The 14,114-nt window shown below is 48.7% G+C and overlaps 1 protein-coding gene across 1 annotated transcript; it reads left to right on the forward strand.

Annotated features, from left to right (window-relative positions):
* Positions 1 to 12,967, forward strand: CDC34 (cell division cycle 34, ubiqiutin conjugating enzyme). The gene is made up of 5 exons (XM_038384156.2): positions 1 to 357; positions 6,198 to 6,284; positions 7,593 to 7,690; positions 8,216 to 8,350; positions 12,618 to 12,967. The coding sequence occupies exons 1-5, from the start codon at positions 181 to 183 to the stop codon at positions 12,826 to 12,828; spliced, it is 708 nt and encodes a 235-aa protein (XP_038240084.1). The 5' UTR covers positions 1 to 180; the 3' UTR covers positions 12,829 to 12,967.
* The last annotated feature ends 1,147 nt before the right edge of the window (positions 12,968 to 14,114 follow it).

Genomic DNA, 14,114 nt, shown 5'->3' on the forward strand with positions numbered 1-14,114 from the left:
CGGGGTCGCTCCCCCCCCCACCCCACTCAGTGAACTACAGGTCCCGTCGTGCCCCGCGCGCGCGAGAGGCTCAGTCCGGCCGCGGCAGGAGGAAGCGGTTCGCAAGGCGCCATCCCGCTCGCCCGGCCGCCGCGCTCAGGCGAGTCCCCGGCTTCTCCGCGGCCTACCTCGGTTGTCGGCATGGCCCGGCCGCTGGTGCCCAGCTCGCAGAAGGCGCTGCTGCTGGAGCTGAAGGGGCTGCAGGAGGAGCCCGTGGAGGGGTTCCGGGTCACCCTGGTGGACGAGGGCGACCTGTACAACTGGGAGGTGGCGATCTTCGGGCCCCCCAACACCCACTACGAGGGCGGGTACTTCAAGGTGAGGGGGGGCCGGGGGGGGTCCCGTGGCGGGGGGGCCTGGCCTGGGGGGGGGGTCCCGTGGGGATTGGAGGAGGGGACCGTGGTGGGGGGCATTGCCCAGAGGGATTGGGGGAGGGGGTGTCGTCCTGTGGGGCTTCGGGGGCCCCGTGGCGAGGGGCCTGGTCTGTGGGGGGGGGGATTGGCGGGGCTTGACCAGAAGGATTGGGGGTGTCGTCCCGTGGGGATTCGGAGGTCCTGGCCTGGGGGGGTATTGCCCAGGGGGGCTGGGGGGGTCATCCCATGGGATTTGGGTCCCGTGGGGCTGGAAGGGGCCTGGTGAGCGGTGACTAAGAGGGCTCCTGTCCTCTGCCCGTTAGCGGGGTGACATCAAAGGATGTCGGAGAAACTTGAAGGGCTTTTCTAATGAGAGCGATGCTGGGGGGGGGTGTCCTCTGGTTCTTTTAGGTGGGGTACTGGGGTGGCTGCCCTGGGAGCTGGAGGGGGCTGAGGGATCCGGTTGGGGTGGGGATTGCTTTTCCTGGTAATTTCTCCCGGGCTGGGGGGGTTAATTCCCAGTGGTTTTGGGGACCTGCTCCCCACCTGGTCCATGGGTAGAGAAGAGACCACTGGAGGAACCCCTTTTTGCTTCCACTAGGAGCTGCTTCCCCTCCGTCTGGCATTTGGAGGGCTGCTGCTGTCCTGTAGGGGGTGTGAGGGTCTCCTAGCATTGTCACAGCCCCTCATACCCTACTCCAAGATTGCAACAAAGGACTCAGGCCCTGTGTATGGAGAAGAATAGTTCAGGCCTAGTAAGCTGTTCCTCGGTGATACAGTGTAGGTCCTTCTTCCGGGGAAGAAGGGTGGGAGGGTACTGTTTTGGGAGGGTACTGTTTTAACGGAGGCCCCTGGAGATATGGGGGGTGTGTGTTGGGTGACATGTAGAGGAGCTGTGTATGTAAATATTGAGTCTGTGCAATCTGGGAAGTTGCACAGTCTCCTTCCTTCCCCTCCTCTCAACCCTGGGGATGACTGAGTGGAAATGAGCCCAGGGAGTGAGTCAGCCTAAGGTCAGCTGGGCTCAAGAACCTGAGAGGCTCCTCTTTCCCTGGGCAGGCAAATCTGCCACTGCGATTCCAGGTTTGCAATCTAAACTGTAGATGAGTCTCCTACCTGACCCTTCTCAGTGTGAGGCTCTGATGGCTCCTCTAGGAGTTGCTGAATTCTTATACATACCCCCTCAACAGCTCTTGCCTTCCCCTTTGTAGCTGTCTTCTAATCCAATACCTTGAGCCACAGACAATAGACTAGGCTCCCTGCATGGGGGGGCGGACTTCTCCTTGAACTTGTGTTAATGTCAGCATGCACAGTTCAGCAAAGTGCTGTTGTTTTCAAGGATCCTATTCTTGGGAACTCTCTGCCTCTGGAAGGTTTTGTTCTGATCCTCGCTAGCACAAGAAAGGGGATTATTCTGAGAATTTCTCCTGTTTCTGACCAGAGCTCCCTGCACGGCCTTGTCCATGTGGAGAGGGGGGAGCCTGAACAATATGAAGCTATGCAAAAAATCTTGTTTCTAAGTCCCAACTCCTTATTTTCACCCCTCTTTCTGTGTCCCAGAGAACAGGATAGTCAAACAAAGGACTGTGATTGAATGCAAGATGGTAATGTATTTAAAGAGACAGTAGACTCAGTAATAATCCCCCTTCCTCCTCACAGTTGTGCAGAGTTCTTTGACCCAAGACCTAACTTGTGATTGAGGATTGAGTTTAGCAGGGAAAAATGATGGGGAGAAGAGGAGGAAGCCATTTGAACTGTGGATCAAATTCAAGCCTGTTTTGGGGAGGGTGGGACAACAAAGGCTGTCTGAATCCAGTCTGACAAAACAGATGTCTCTGTTTTACACTAATCTATTAATATCTGTTATCTGATGGTCAAGTAAGGCAGCATCCTGTGTTGTTCAGGTGGTAATTACAGACAAGGTTTAGGACACTTTTGTGATTACCTTCCTGAATGAGGCCTGTGTTGGGATGATGGGTCTGGGACCACAGAGGTGGGAGGAGGTGAGAATATGCTGTCCAGTGAAAGAGGATTATTTTATTGAGCCAGAAGCATTTAGTTGGCACTGTTCCTTAACAGGCTTTACCTTTCAACTCTCACCTACGGGACCCCAGGGACTCTGCTGAAAAGCACTTCAGAAAGTTACAACACATTTTAAACCTTAATCTTGCCATTTCATCTGTCAGTGGTTGTGCTGTCCTTTCTGAGAACTGCATGCTCTGTTGCTGTGTGCAGCCTACTGCTGGCACTCCTCTACCTGCCTCTAGAAATCCCCACTGAGCTGGCTACACGGTGACATCGCTGAAGCTGTGTGTCTTTTTTTTATGGCTCTAATGTACATGGAAAGTCTATGTGCCAACAGACTGAAGTCCTGGCTCTACAGGGAAAGGTACATCACTTGGCAGGGATGTTGCTGGCTTCCCACATACCATCCTGCATGTGATTTCATCCGTGACTCAGAAGGCTGAGTGAAAGTCTGTCTCCATGGCCCACTTTAATCCTTGGATTCCCTGTTGCTACTGCCTGCAAGAGGATCCCATTGTGATGGCTCTGTTTGCTAGAGAGCTGGACTGTTGGGCAAAATTCATAAGGATTTATTTTTAGCATGTGAAGTATGCACCCCTGCCAGTTTTTGCTTGGTCTTTCTCAATGGGGACCAGCTATTCTTAGGGATTAAATCAACTTGCATTAATCACAAAGCCCCAGTTCTCCACAACAGCTGGGGATCTACAAGTAGCTTACAGTCAGCTACGCCATACTGGAGGAAAGTACTATTCCCATTCTGCAGATCAGGGGACTGAGGCACAGAAGTTGAGCAGGTTGCTTAAAGTCACATAGGAAGTCTGACAGTTAATACTTAACCTCAGCTCTTCTAGCTGCAGCTTTGACCAACAGACCTAACAGATTTCTGGGTCTCAAAACCAGCTTCTGTTTTAGGTGGTGGTTTTGTGCAGACATGCTCTAGGTGCTCACTTGGCTTTAATGCTTTGAGCTATTTTTGTCTGAGCACTACCACCGTGGGAGTAAGGCTGTTTTCTTTGTTTCATGTTAATAAACTGGACTGGGAGCAGGCGCCTTAATTTCAGAATGTCCTGTGAGATTTAGCTGATTGTGCTCAGGTGTAAAGCGGTGTCTGAGACCAGCATCACCTTTCACATATCCACTGTCTCTCTGCAATTCCCTTTTCGGGGAATGGGGGTAGGGGGGAATGGCAAGTGCAAGGAACATGGAATAACAATCTGTAATCACTAGCAAACACCCTCCCACCCCCCAGGTGCTTTCCCCCTTCCTTTCTCCCTATTATTAGAGGGATGTTAATGGGCCACTTCACTTTGAGTGGTCCCTTGGAATGTGTTAATTTATGCTAAACTATCTGTTTCATCTTTTATTTAGCTGTGACAATCTGTGTAAGTTTCCCAGACCTGAAATAAAGCTCTGTTGAAGCTCAAAGCTTCCAACTCTTACAACAGAAGTTGGTCCAATAAAAGATACCACCTGGTCTCTCTAATATCCTGGGACTGACATAGCAACACTACAGGAACACCAAAGTCTGTCCCAGGATGGACCAACATTCATGGGATTGGATCAGGCTAAGATCTTATTTCATGGCAGCTCTTAGCCTGTCTGGCTCCTTGGCTTCTGCATTTATCCTCTAAGGCTGCTGCTGAATAAACTGCTGATCCTTTTCAACAAAACTCGTCACCACCCTATACCACTGTCAGCTCTTTTCTTTATGCTGTTACTAGCATTTGGGAAGGAATGTGGTTGGAGACCATGACTGGGATCAGGATTCTCAGTTATACTTCTGACTCTGTCACAGTCCATTAACGTGGCAAGTTATTTAACCTGTCAGTGCTTTGATTGTTCCATCTGTAAAATGGTGACATTTACCTGCCTGACGTGAGGCTTAATCTTTGTAAAGCGCTTTTAAGGTTCGAACGTGAAACTGCTCTAGAAGAGCAAAGTGCTTGATCTAGGAATGGTTCTTGAAGTTCTGTAAAGGGCAAACAAAACTTTTGTAACTATAGCAGTTGAAAGTTTTAGACAGAGTCTAGGTTTATGGTGTTCCTTTAAATGTTATCCAGTCCTGGCTAGATCTGCCTCCAGGCCCCAGACTGAATTTATCTTTTGAAATAAAACAACTTCTCTAACCACCTCTGTATTCCTGTCAACCAAGAAAAAGCCCGGCTTGTTTTTGTTGTGCTGGTTCTGCTGATCTCTTGTTTGTTTGTATGCGCACTAATCTGGTTTCACTTCAGAGTGTGGAACAAGAAGACCCAGAGCTGCAAATTCTCATCCAAACTTCAACAGGGTTTTTGAGGGGCTGCCTTGATCTAGGATGGTGGAGTCCATCTTTCTAGATACAGGGGAGAGACTGAACCCATTTTATCTATTTCCTATCTCTAAAGGAATTAACCCTGAAGAACTTGTTAGGCAGAAAGCCTGAAGTTCTTGCCTTAAGAGCTATTATTATATCACAGAAACAAAGTTTGTCACTCGCTGTCTCTCTGGTAAACATAGTGACTGCCAGCAAACCTGACCTAGTTACCAGGCTGCATGGCTGTCTGACAATGCCCCTCCATAGATCTGAGGAGAAAATAATTTGATCCACGGACAGTTTCCTAATGCCTATATGACAAGAGTACTGTCCGGAGGGTAATTTTCTGATACCATCTTGGCATTTCCTCCTGTTGCCACAAGAGTCTTGTGGTTTGGTTTGGTTTTTTTCTGCCATACCTGACTGCCTCTTGAGCAGTGACTCATCCCACACCTGGGAGTAAACAATAGGTATTGAGGGAATTGTATGCGCTTGGGAAATGGTAGAAACCTGGTACTCAGCTGGATCTCCTGAAGAGGGAAGGGGAGGCTTGGTGATGGGATGGGGAATACAAGGAAGCAGATTTGATAAGGAAGCAAGACTGCCATGATCTCTTGAAAGTCCCCTCCGAAAAGTGCCATAAATCCAGCCTGGGTGGTCTCCCTGTCCTCCACTCCGAATCTTTGCCAAAGCTCAGACCACCAATGTTCTTGTCAATATCTTCCTGGAAGCCTCAACACTGTAGGGATGCCTCTTTCATCAGCCAGGATTGCTGAGTAGCAAGGCACTCCCTTTCCTAGGGGATAAGGCTTGGGTATGGGATTACATGGCTTCTGTCTAGCAATGCAAAGCTGTTCCACTAGAGCTGGAGGGATTGACCGCCACTTCTCCAAGGGGAGGGATTCAGGGGGCCTGTTAGCACCTGAGACAGTTGAAAGTGCTTAAAATCCTCTGAGCTGGCTTATATCTGACCTTCCATACCACTGTCTACTTAAAGATCTGAAAGTGCTTATTATGAGCAGTGGTCATATCCTTCCAATTACATACCTCATCCCCAGGGAAGCTATCATCCTTACTTTCCAGGTAGGGAAAGAGGCACAGGGTTATGGACTTGCCCCAGGTCCCAGTCTGACTCAGCTGTGAATAGTACTCTAATTTTCTGGGTCTATGTTCAACCATGCTTCCTCCCCCACTCAGCTGTAGTAAAGAGAAGCTGGGAGCTTTGGACTTAATAACTGCATGGGAAGTGGTATTGGTGCTTCCGCTGGATGAGGCTTGATAGTCACTTCTTGTTGGAGGTGCAGGGGAAGGGATCTGTTTCCTCTCTGGGTGCAGAGTGCCAGTGGGGGCGTACATGGGCTGCATGCCTGCACAACTCATCTGGGTTTCTGTACAGACTTGGCTGGGGCCTCACCGCTCCCCCAGAAGCATCAGCATGGCCATGATACCCCACCACTGCCACTAATGAACCTTTTGTTTCTTCACAGGCTCGTCTCAGGTTTCCTATTGATTATCCCTATTCGCCCCCTGCCTTTAGGTTCCTGACCAAAATGTGGCACCCTAACATCTATGAGGTACGTCGCATGGACTATCTTCTCATCAGTCCCCCAGGACAGATTGGGTTTCTAGTCAATTGCTGCAGTGGTACCAAGCCCTATGGATCGTACTTGAGTATTGTCTTCGGTGCTGTGTCGAACACCAGTCTGTGTTGACATGTCCTGGGGTTTGTAGTGGAGGAGGGTTTTAAGCAAATACATTGGGGTTCTCCTGGAAGTGTCTTGTACCTTTCTCAGTTTGTGCTGGAAACACAGCAGCTGACCCAGGCTTGTCCTGGTCTCAGATAGTTCATCTCCTTTCTTGGAATCAGTTCCAGAACTAGTGTGTCTATCCAGTCTTGCAGTCTTCCATGTTTACAGTACTTGCCCACAACTCCTGGCTGGAATGTGGTCATGCCCTGTAAGATCCATGGGGAGATATTGAGCGAGCGACTTGCAGGACTCTCAATGTACACCTGCTGTAGCTGGCTGCAGAAAGTATTTAGGGTATTCAGTGCTCTGTGTGTACTTGTGCCTCATTCAGAACACTGGGGGATACGGCCCATGCAGGCAGGGAGGGCTTCTCTCCAAGTGTCCCAGGACAGAGATCAGTGCTTTGTGCAAATGACTCATGGGGGTTTCATTTCTAAGTCCATTATCTGTCCTGCAGTAACTGGCAATCTCCAGTACTCTTAAGGGCTGGCAGGTGGGTAGTGGGTGTGATTTATCAGTGCTCTAAATCTTCACTGCAGGGGTGATCAGAGTGAACCTCTCCCTAAAGAGCCCACCAGGGCGTCATATCTGTACTGGCTCAGCCCATAGGCACATCTCAGTACAGTTCAGCTTGGGGAGGTTCTTTGCTGGACCTGTCATAGCAAGACGCCTCACTCCCTGCTCTGTGAGGTCTTTCAGGCTAACTGAAATCTGCTTAGGGAAGGCTGAAGATGTGGCTGAAGATAAGACAGCTAAACTGATCCTAGCTCTTCTCTGGGCATTAGCAACAGTGGTTGGTTGTCCATTCCCAGGTACTTGTAAGCCACTGGGTGGCATTTTCCTCAGATCTGCCCTGGAAGCAAAAGGGGAGGCGAGCAAACAGGGTAACAGGCAGAATAAATCAACCACCTTGTAGAGCTGTTTGGAGTGTTGGGGGTTGGGACATCAGTGCCTGTGTAAGCAGAAACAATGAGGAGCACTTGAAGAAGTGGGTTTTTTACCCACGAAAGCTTATGCCCAAATAAATCTGTTGGTCTTTAAGGTGCCACCGGACTCCTCGTTGTTTTTGTGGATACAGATTAACACAGCTACCCCTCTGATACTTGAGTAAGCAGCCTCTCTGTGTGCTTTCAGACAGGCGATGTCTGTATTTCAATTCTCCACCCTCCAGTGGATGACCCGCAGAGCGGGGAGCTGCCTTCCGAGCGATGGAACCCCACCCAGAATGTACGGTAAGGCCTCCAAGAGGGAGGGAAGGAATACATTGGATGTGAGATGCTTAGCAGATCTGATGCAGAGAGTGGAGGAGGTGCCCAAAGGAAACAGCTGGGAAAAGCCCTTCTAATCCTAGAGGTTGCAGGAAATACCTGGATTTAATTTCTTTTGAAATTCAAAGGCAAATCAGTTTCTTACAGGCTGGATGTCAGCACTGTTGAAAGGTAGCATAAGCTGGCAAAGGAATTCAGATCTTTCATGCACCAGAGACCAGCTTGCCTTCTGACTGGCATTTACTTTCTCATTCAGCTTAAGAAGGTCACGGTGTCTGACCTGCTCGTGGAAGTTTGGATGTGGTCACTGTTGTAACATGCAGTGTAATGTTACACTCTTGCAAGTGGCTACTCTTGCAAACAAACTGGATTCTATTAAACTCCTTGCCATGCAGAAGATACTGTGATTTCTGGTCCCTGTCAGATCTGGGTGGTGCAGGTTGGCCGATCTCCTCTCTTGACTCTTACCGCTCGTTAACTGTTTTTCAGGACTATCCTTCTGAGTGTGATCTCGCTGCTCAATGAGCCCAACACCTTCTCACCCGCAAATGTGGATGCCTCTGTGATGTACAGAAAGTGGAAGGACAGCAAAGGGAAGGATCGGGAGTACACAGATATCATCAGGTGCGTGGCAAGCTGAGCTCCAGCTTGTCATAACTTGCATTCAGACAAGAACGGAAAAGCATCTTGCTTAGACTACCTTGCTTGGGAATGTTTATCTAAATAGTCCCACATAGACTTTAGGGTTGTCACGGAGTCCCCAGGCGATGCTCTGGAACTGCTCCCCATGAAGCCTGTCAGGACTCTGGGGAAGTCTCCTTTCTGTGAGCAGCCTGTCTGCAGGACACACAGCTCACCCGGCTTCCACCTTCCTGGGTCTGACCTCGGAGCATTCAGCATCCTCTGCCTCTCCGTGCGCTTCCCACAGTGAGTCCACCCAGGCAGGGTCCTGGGGAAGCCAGAGGGTCCTGCCCCCCAACTCCGCAGTCAGACGGGACTCTCAGCCAGCTAGTAAAACAGAGGTTTATTAGATGACAGGAACATGGTCTAAACCAGAGCTTATAAGTACAGAGAACAGGACCCCCTCAGCCGGGTCCATTTTGGGGGGCAGTGAGCCAGACAACCACGTCTGCACTTCACTCCATGTCCCCAGCCAGCTCCAAATGAAACTCTCTCCAGCCCCTTCTCTGGGCTTTGTCCCTTTCCCAAGCCAGGTCACCCGATTCCTTTGTTCTCCAACTCTTTAGCTCTCATCTTGCAGGGGGGAAGGGCTTAGGCCAAGAAACAGGGTGTTGGCCATTCTCTGTGTCCAGACCCCTGCACACACCTGCCCTCTAGGGCTCTGCAACAATCATACACCCTTATCCCGCCACCTAGATACTTAAGAACTGCATAGGGGAAACTGAGGCACCCCCACAATATTCGGAGGAAACATTAAGAACAACAGGGATGAACACGGGCGTTCGCTTCGTCACAGGGATGAACACTTGTGAGGTGACTGAATGCAGGAGGGATTCTTGTTCCACTGTTGCTGTAGCCCTGTATGCCCCAGTTGATTAACATTGTGAAAGCCCACTGCTACCAGGAACGTTGGGGACTACTTAACATAAGATGTGGATTTTTGCAGAGAACAAAGCATACAAAGGTCTCAAATGCAGATTCTACTCTGCATGCAGTCTAGCGAAGGCATGGCAAAGGGTCTGGGCTGGGTGTGGTTGTCTAGAGGGGAAACTGCTGTGCTTGTCTGCAAACCTGGGTTCTAGGCCCTGCTCTGCCCCTTTGACTTAGTGTGGGGCCCGGAGCAGGTCTCTTACCCTTCCCTGTACTTCAGATTAAAATGGGAGGGGTGTTGTGAGGCATAAATGCTTAACGGAATTGGCCTCTGAAAGGTGCTAGGGAAGCACCAATACATGGCTCAAGACCTGGAGGGTTTTGGGGGTGGAATAGTAATGGACAGATTTTCACCTTAGTCACACACATAGTGTCTGGACTCGGCTGGTTTTGTTGTGGCATTACATAAAGACGTGGACCAGATCTCAGTGCAGACACACAGGCCCTGCTCTGGAGAGCTCACACAGTGGGACGTAGACAGCATGGTACAGGTTGGTAATGACACTGCCTCATTCACTTACATATATCAAATGAGTCTGTTCTTGGTGGGTAGACGTCCACAGCAGACACGCTCACATTGTTCCCTTTGGTGGCCATTGCAAAATTCTGGCATGCAATCCGGACCAGTGAGAGGTTGTCACCACCTGCCCTGTAACCTCGGGTGCCTTAAAATGCTCTGCTGCTGTCTCCCTTGTCTGGACACTCCCGGCCAGCGTACAAGCATGCACTGAGTCTCTGTGTGATAGACAGCCCTGGAGCAGCAACTCTGACTCCAGCAGCCTGCATGTTACCCCACAGCCACAGTCTCATCCCCACCATCCTTGGTTACAACTACTAGCCAAGTGACCCCAAAATACCCAGAGTCCTGAATTTCCCCAAAACAATCTGCCCTGAAATGTCCAGCCCTTTCCTAGACCACTCAGAAGTAATAAGGTTAGTTTGTTCCTTTAAAGAAACAGTACCTAGCAGCTTGCCACATTAACTGGAGTTAATAATCCCTTCAGTTCAAATGCAACACTAGGTTGGTTTAGATTAAAACAAAACCAGTTTACTAACAGGACATGGGTTAAATGATGCCAAGTAAAAGAAATTAAGGTAGAAATGGTTACAAGCAAATGTGACTAAGACTTAACAAATCAGTCTCGGTTCAAGGTGGATTTCTTCCCAGCAATGGCTGACTCCTAGTCAGGATCTTCCACAGGCGCTGGTTTCCCTTGTCTTCCTAGGTGGAAGATCTTTGCCTAAGTTGGTATCTCATTTAGATTCAGTTCCTGGAGACTTCATCCGCCTTTATCTGCTTGCAAGAGCTCTGGGCTGGCCCCTTGTGTCTGTCCTGTGATGGATGGCAAGATGGCTTCTTCTCTCTTTCTGTTTTCCAAAACTCACTGCTTGTTCCCCAGACTCAGGATAACTTCATGTTGGTCTTCCTTGATGGTGGACTACCTATCCCCTTACTGATTCGTATGTAAATTGAGCTTCCATTTTTTTGGTCACACCTTGCTTAATTTCATTAGAAACAGGTAAATCGCTGTCTTTTCTCTTTAAGGCATGATATTGAGTATCGATATTTCCTCATTTATTGTTACTTCACAGATTTCACAATGATCTTAATCACCAGTGTCATTAGCTTTATAAAAGACCTTACAGTAATGTTGTATACAACATGGATCAAGTATTATAAATCGGTTGATTCAGTTACTTATCATGTGAGGTTTAGACCTCAGGGTCAGCCTCTGGAGGCTATCTCCCTAGGTTGGTGGCTTACCTTTTATGTAAGTGTGCCTTTATTGTCTCAGCCTGACAACCAGGCTGGTCAGACAAACTAATACACGTTCCTTTGTCAGAGCTTATAGTATTGCTTGCCAAACATAATTCTAGCACACATTCATGACTCTTCGTATGATCCCTGAACATACACCATGCAAGAATATTAATGATCAGTGAGCTACGCATTTTCCAATGATAATTTACCAGACACAGTTTAGATGCAAAAAGAAAAGGAGTACTTGTGGCACCTTAGAGACTAACAAATTTATTTGAGCATAAGCTTTCGTGAGCTACAGCTCGCTTCATCGGATGCGTTCGGTGGAAAATACAGAGGGGAGATTTATATACACACACACAGAGAACATGAAACAATGGGTTTTATCATACACACTGTAAGGAGAGTGATCACTCAAGATGAGCCATCACCAGCAGGAGGGAGGGGGGAAGGAGGGAAAACCTGTCATGGTGACAAGCAAGGTGGGCCATTTTCAGCAGTTAACAAGAACATCTGAGGAACAGTGGGGGGTGGGGTGGGGGGGAGAAATAACATGGGGAAATAGTTTTACTTTGTGTAATGACTCATCCACTCCCAGTCTCTATTCAAGCCTAAGTTAATTGTATCCAGTTTGCAAGGATAGCCACTCTCAGGTCTGTAATCGAGTGACCAGAGAGATTGAAGTGTTCTCCAGCTGGTTTTTGAATGTTATAATTCTTGATGTCTGATTTGTGTCCATTTATTCTTTTACGTAGAGACTGTCCAGTTTGACCAATGTACATGGCAGAGGGGCATTGCTGGCACATGATGACATATATCACATTGGTAGATGCGCACGTGAACGAGCCTCTGATAGTGTGGCTGATGTGATTAGGCCCTATGATGGTGTCCCCTGAATAGATATGTGGACAGAGTTGGCAACGGGCTTTGTTGCAAGGATAGGTTCCTGGGTTAGTGGGTTCATCTTAAGTGATCACTCTCCTTACAGTGTGTATGATAAAACCCATTGTTTCATGTTCTCTGTGTGTGTATATAAAACTCCCCATTGTATTTTCCACCGAATGCATCCGATGAAGTGAGCTGTAGCTCACAAAAGCTTATGCTCAAATAAATTTGTTAGTCTCTAATGTGCCACAAGTACTCCTTTTCTTTTTGCGAATACAGACTAACACGGCTGCTACTCTGAAACAGTTTAGATGCAGATTATGACAATGTGTTTGGCATAGTGAGTATGTCAGACCTGACAAGAGCTGCTGACACAGAGTAGTGAATGGGCCGATGGGCCTCTGTCACACCCATCTCATGTCTGAGTAGACCCTGGAAACCAACCTGCCCTTTTTATCCCTAGAGGTGTGGGCATGCATCAGTGCCCATTGGCAGGCCAGAACGAGAGAAGTATGTCCAGCTCTGAGGAAGACTTCAGCCTTCAGGGCTGGCACCTGTCTTAGCCTTCACACCTTGAGTGAATAACTGCTCCGTGTCTCTGCCCTGTTCTCATCTGCTCCTTGCCCCTTTCAGGAAGCAAGTCCTGGGAACCAAGGTGGATGCTGAACGGGATGGTGTGAAGGTCCCCACCACGTTGGCAGAGTACTGTGTGAAGACCAAGACTCCAGCCCCGGATGAAGGCTCAGACCTTTTCTACGATGACTACTATGAGGATGATGAGATGGAGGAAGAGGCAGACAGTTGCTATGGTGATGAGGATGATTCTGGCAATGAGGAATCCTGACGCCCTTCTGGCAATCGCAAAACTTATCATAAACTATTGAATTTTACCTCAGCTAGGACACACAAACTGGCTTGAATTTAGGATCTGTCAGCCCTGAAATTAACTCTCTACCTCACAGGGAGACTGTTCTGCTGTAAAGGAAAAACCACAACTGTCTTTGTAAAAACCCTGTTTTATAAACTTCCATGGCGTGGTTGGGGGGGGCGAATACATGGAGCGTTTACAAATCCACCTTGAGCTGGGAACCTAGTAAGCCCAGTTACACTAAGGAGACAGTGACAGACAACCTGGAAAATCATGTGTGACGCTTGGGGATGTGTGTCTTTGTCTTAAATCCTGCACAGGAGAAATGGTTTCCGAGAAGTTGCCGTGTTGGTGAAAGGTTACTTGCAGGAGGTGGAGAGGTTGCGAAAATGTGTGTGCTTATGACTAGTTCACTGCAGTCTATGAACCAATCAATATGGGATTGATCATAGCAGTAACTGGTCCCTCCCCGGCACTTTGTTTTTAAAGATTCAGCTTTTTCATCCTAGCGTGGCTCTGCTAGAACCAATCCAGGCCAGCAGAGGGCAATATGCTCAAAAGGCTGCCCGGCCATCATTGGAGTCCTAGGCCGTAGAGAGTAGGTTAGCTACTTTCTGCCACTGTACATGGGAGCCTTTCTTTTGCAATTGCCTAGCTTTGGGCAGTGGAGCCTAGTGTGACACTAGCAGGGACAGGGAGAAGTGAAGAGTGTTCCAGGGCAGAACATCAGGGCTGCGCTGACAAGCCTGGGGTGGGGGGAGTTTTTAGTTCTTAACTGGGTGAGGGGTCGGGGGGGCATTAATTTTCAATCTTTTGGCTTCTGTTTTTTGCGAAGTATTTAATAAAGTACTTTCAGGGAATAGCTGTCTGGCATGTGAACACTAGGGAGTGCTGCCTCAGTATGGTGTGATGCTCTGCCTTTGAGGTTTGGAGGGACTTGAATATTTATCTCAAGTCTTCCAAGGCTACAACAGCAATTGGGAGGGGTGGGGGGAGAGTGATCTCTGCAGTACACAGTGCAGGCTGCCCTGAGTGAACTGGAAACGGGTCTAGGTAACAAACAAGGCCAATAAATAAACATCTGCTCCATGTGTTGGGAGTGACAAGTGGGAGCCGTGGAATAGGTTCCTGCTGTCTGTAATGACTATGTACTAACTCTGCTGACAGACAAGTGATAAACTGTATCCCCTACCACTGCCCCCTTTGAGGGCCAAGGATTGTTCAGCCGAAGACTTTGTCATCCCTCAGCAGGGTCTGGTCTC

The sequence above is a fragment of the Dermochelys coriacea genome, chromosome 25 (assembly GCF_009764565.3).
Source record: "Dermochelys coriacea isolate rDerCor1 chromosome 25, rDerCor1.pri.v4, whole genome shotgun sequence".
Lineage (NCBI taxonomy): Eukaryota > Metazoa > Chordata > Testudines > Dermochelyidae > Dermochelys > Dermochelys coriacea.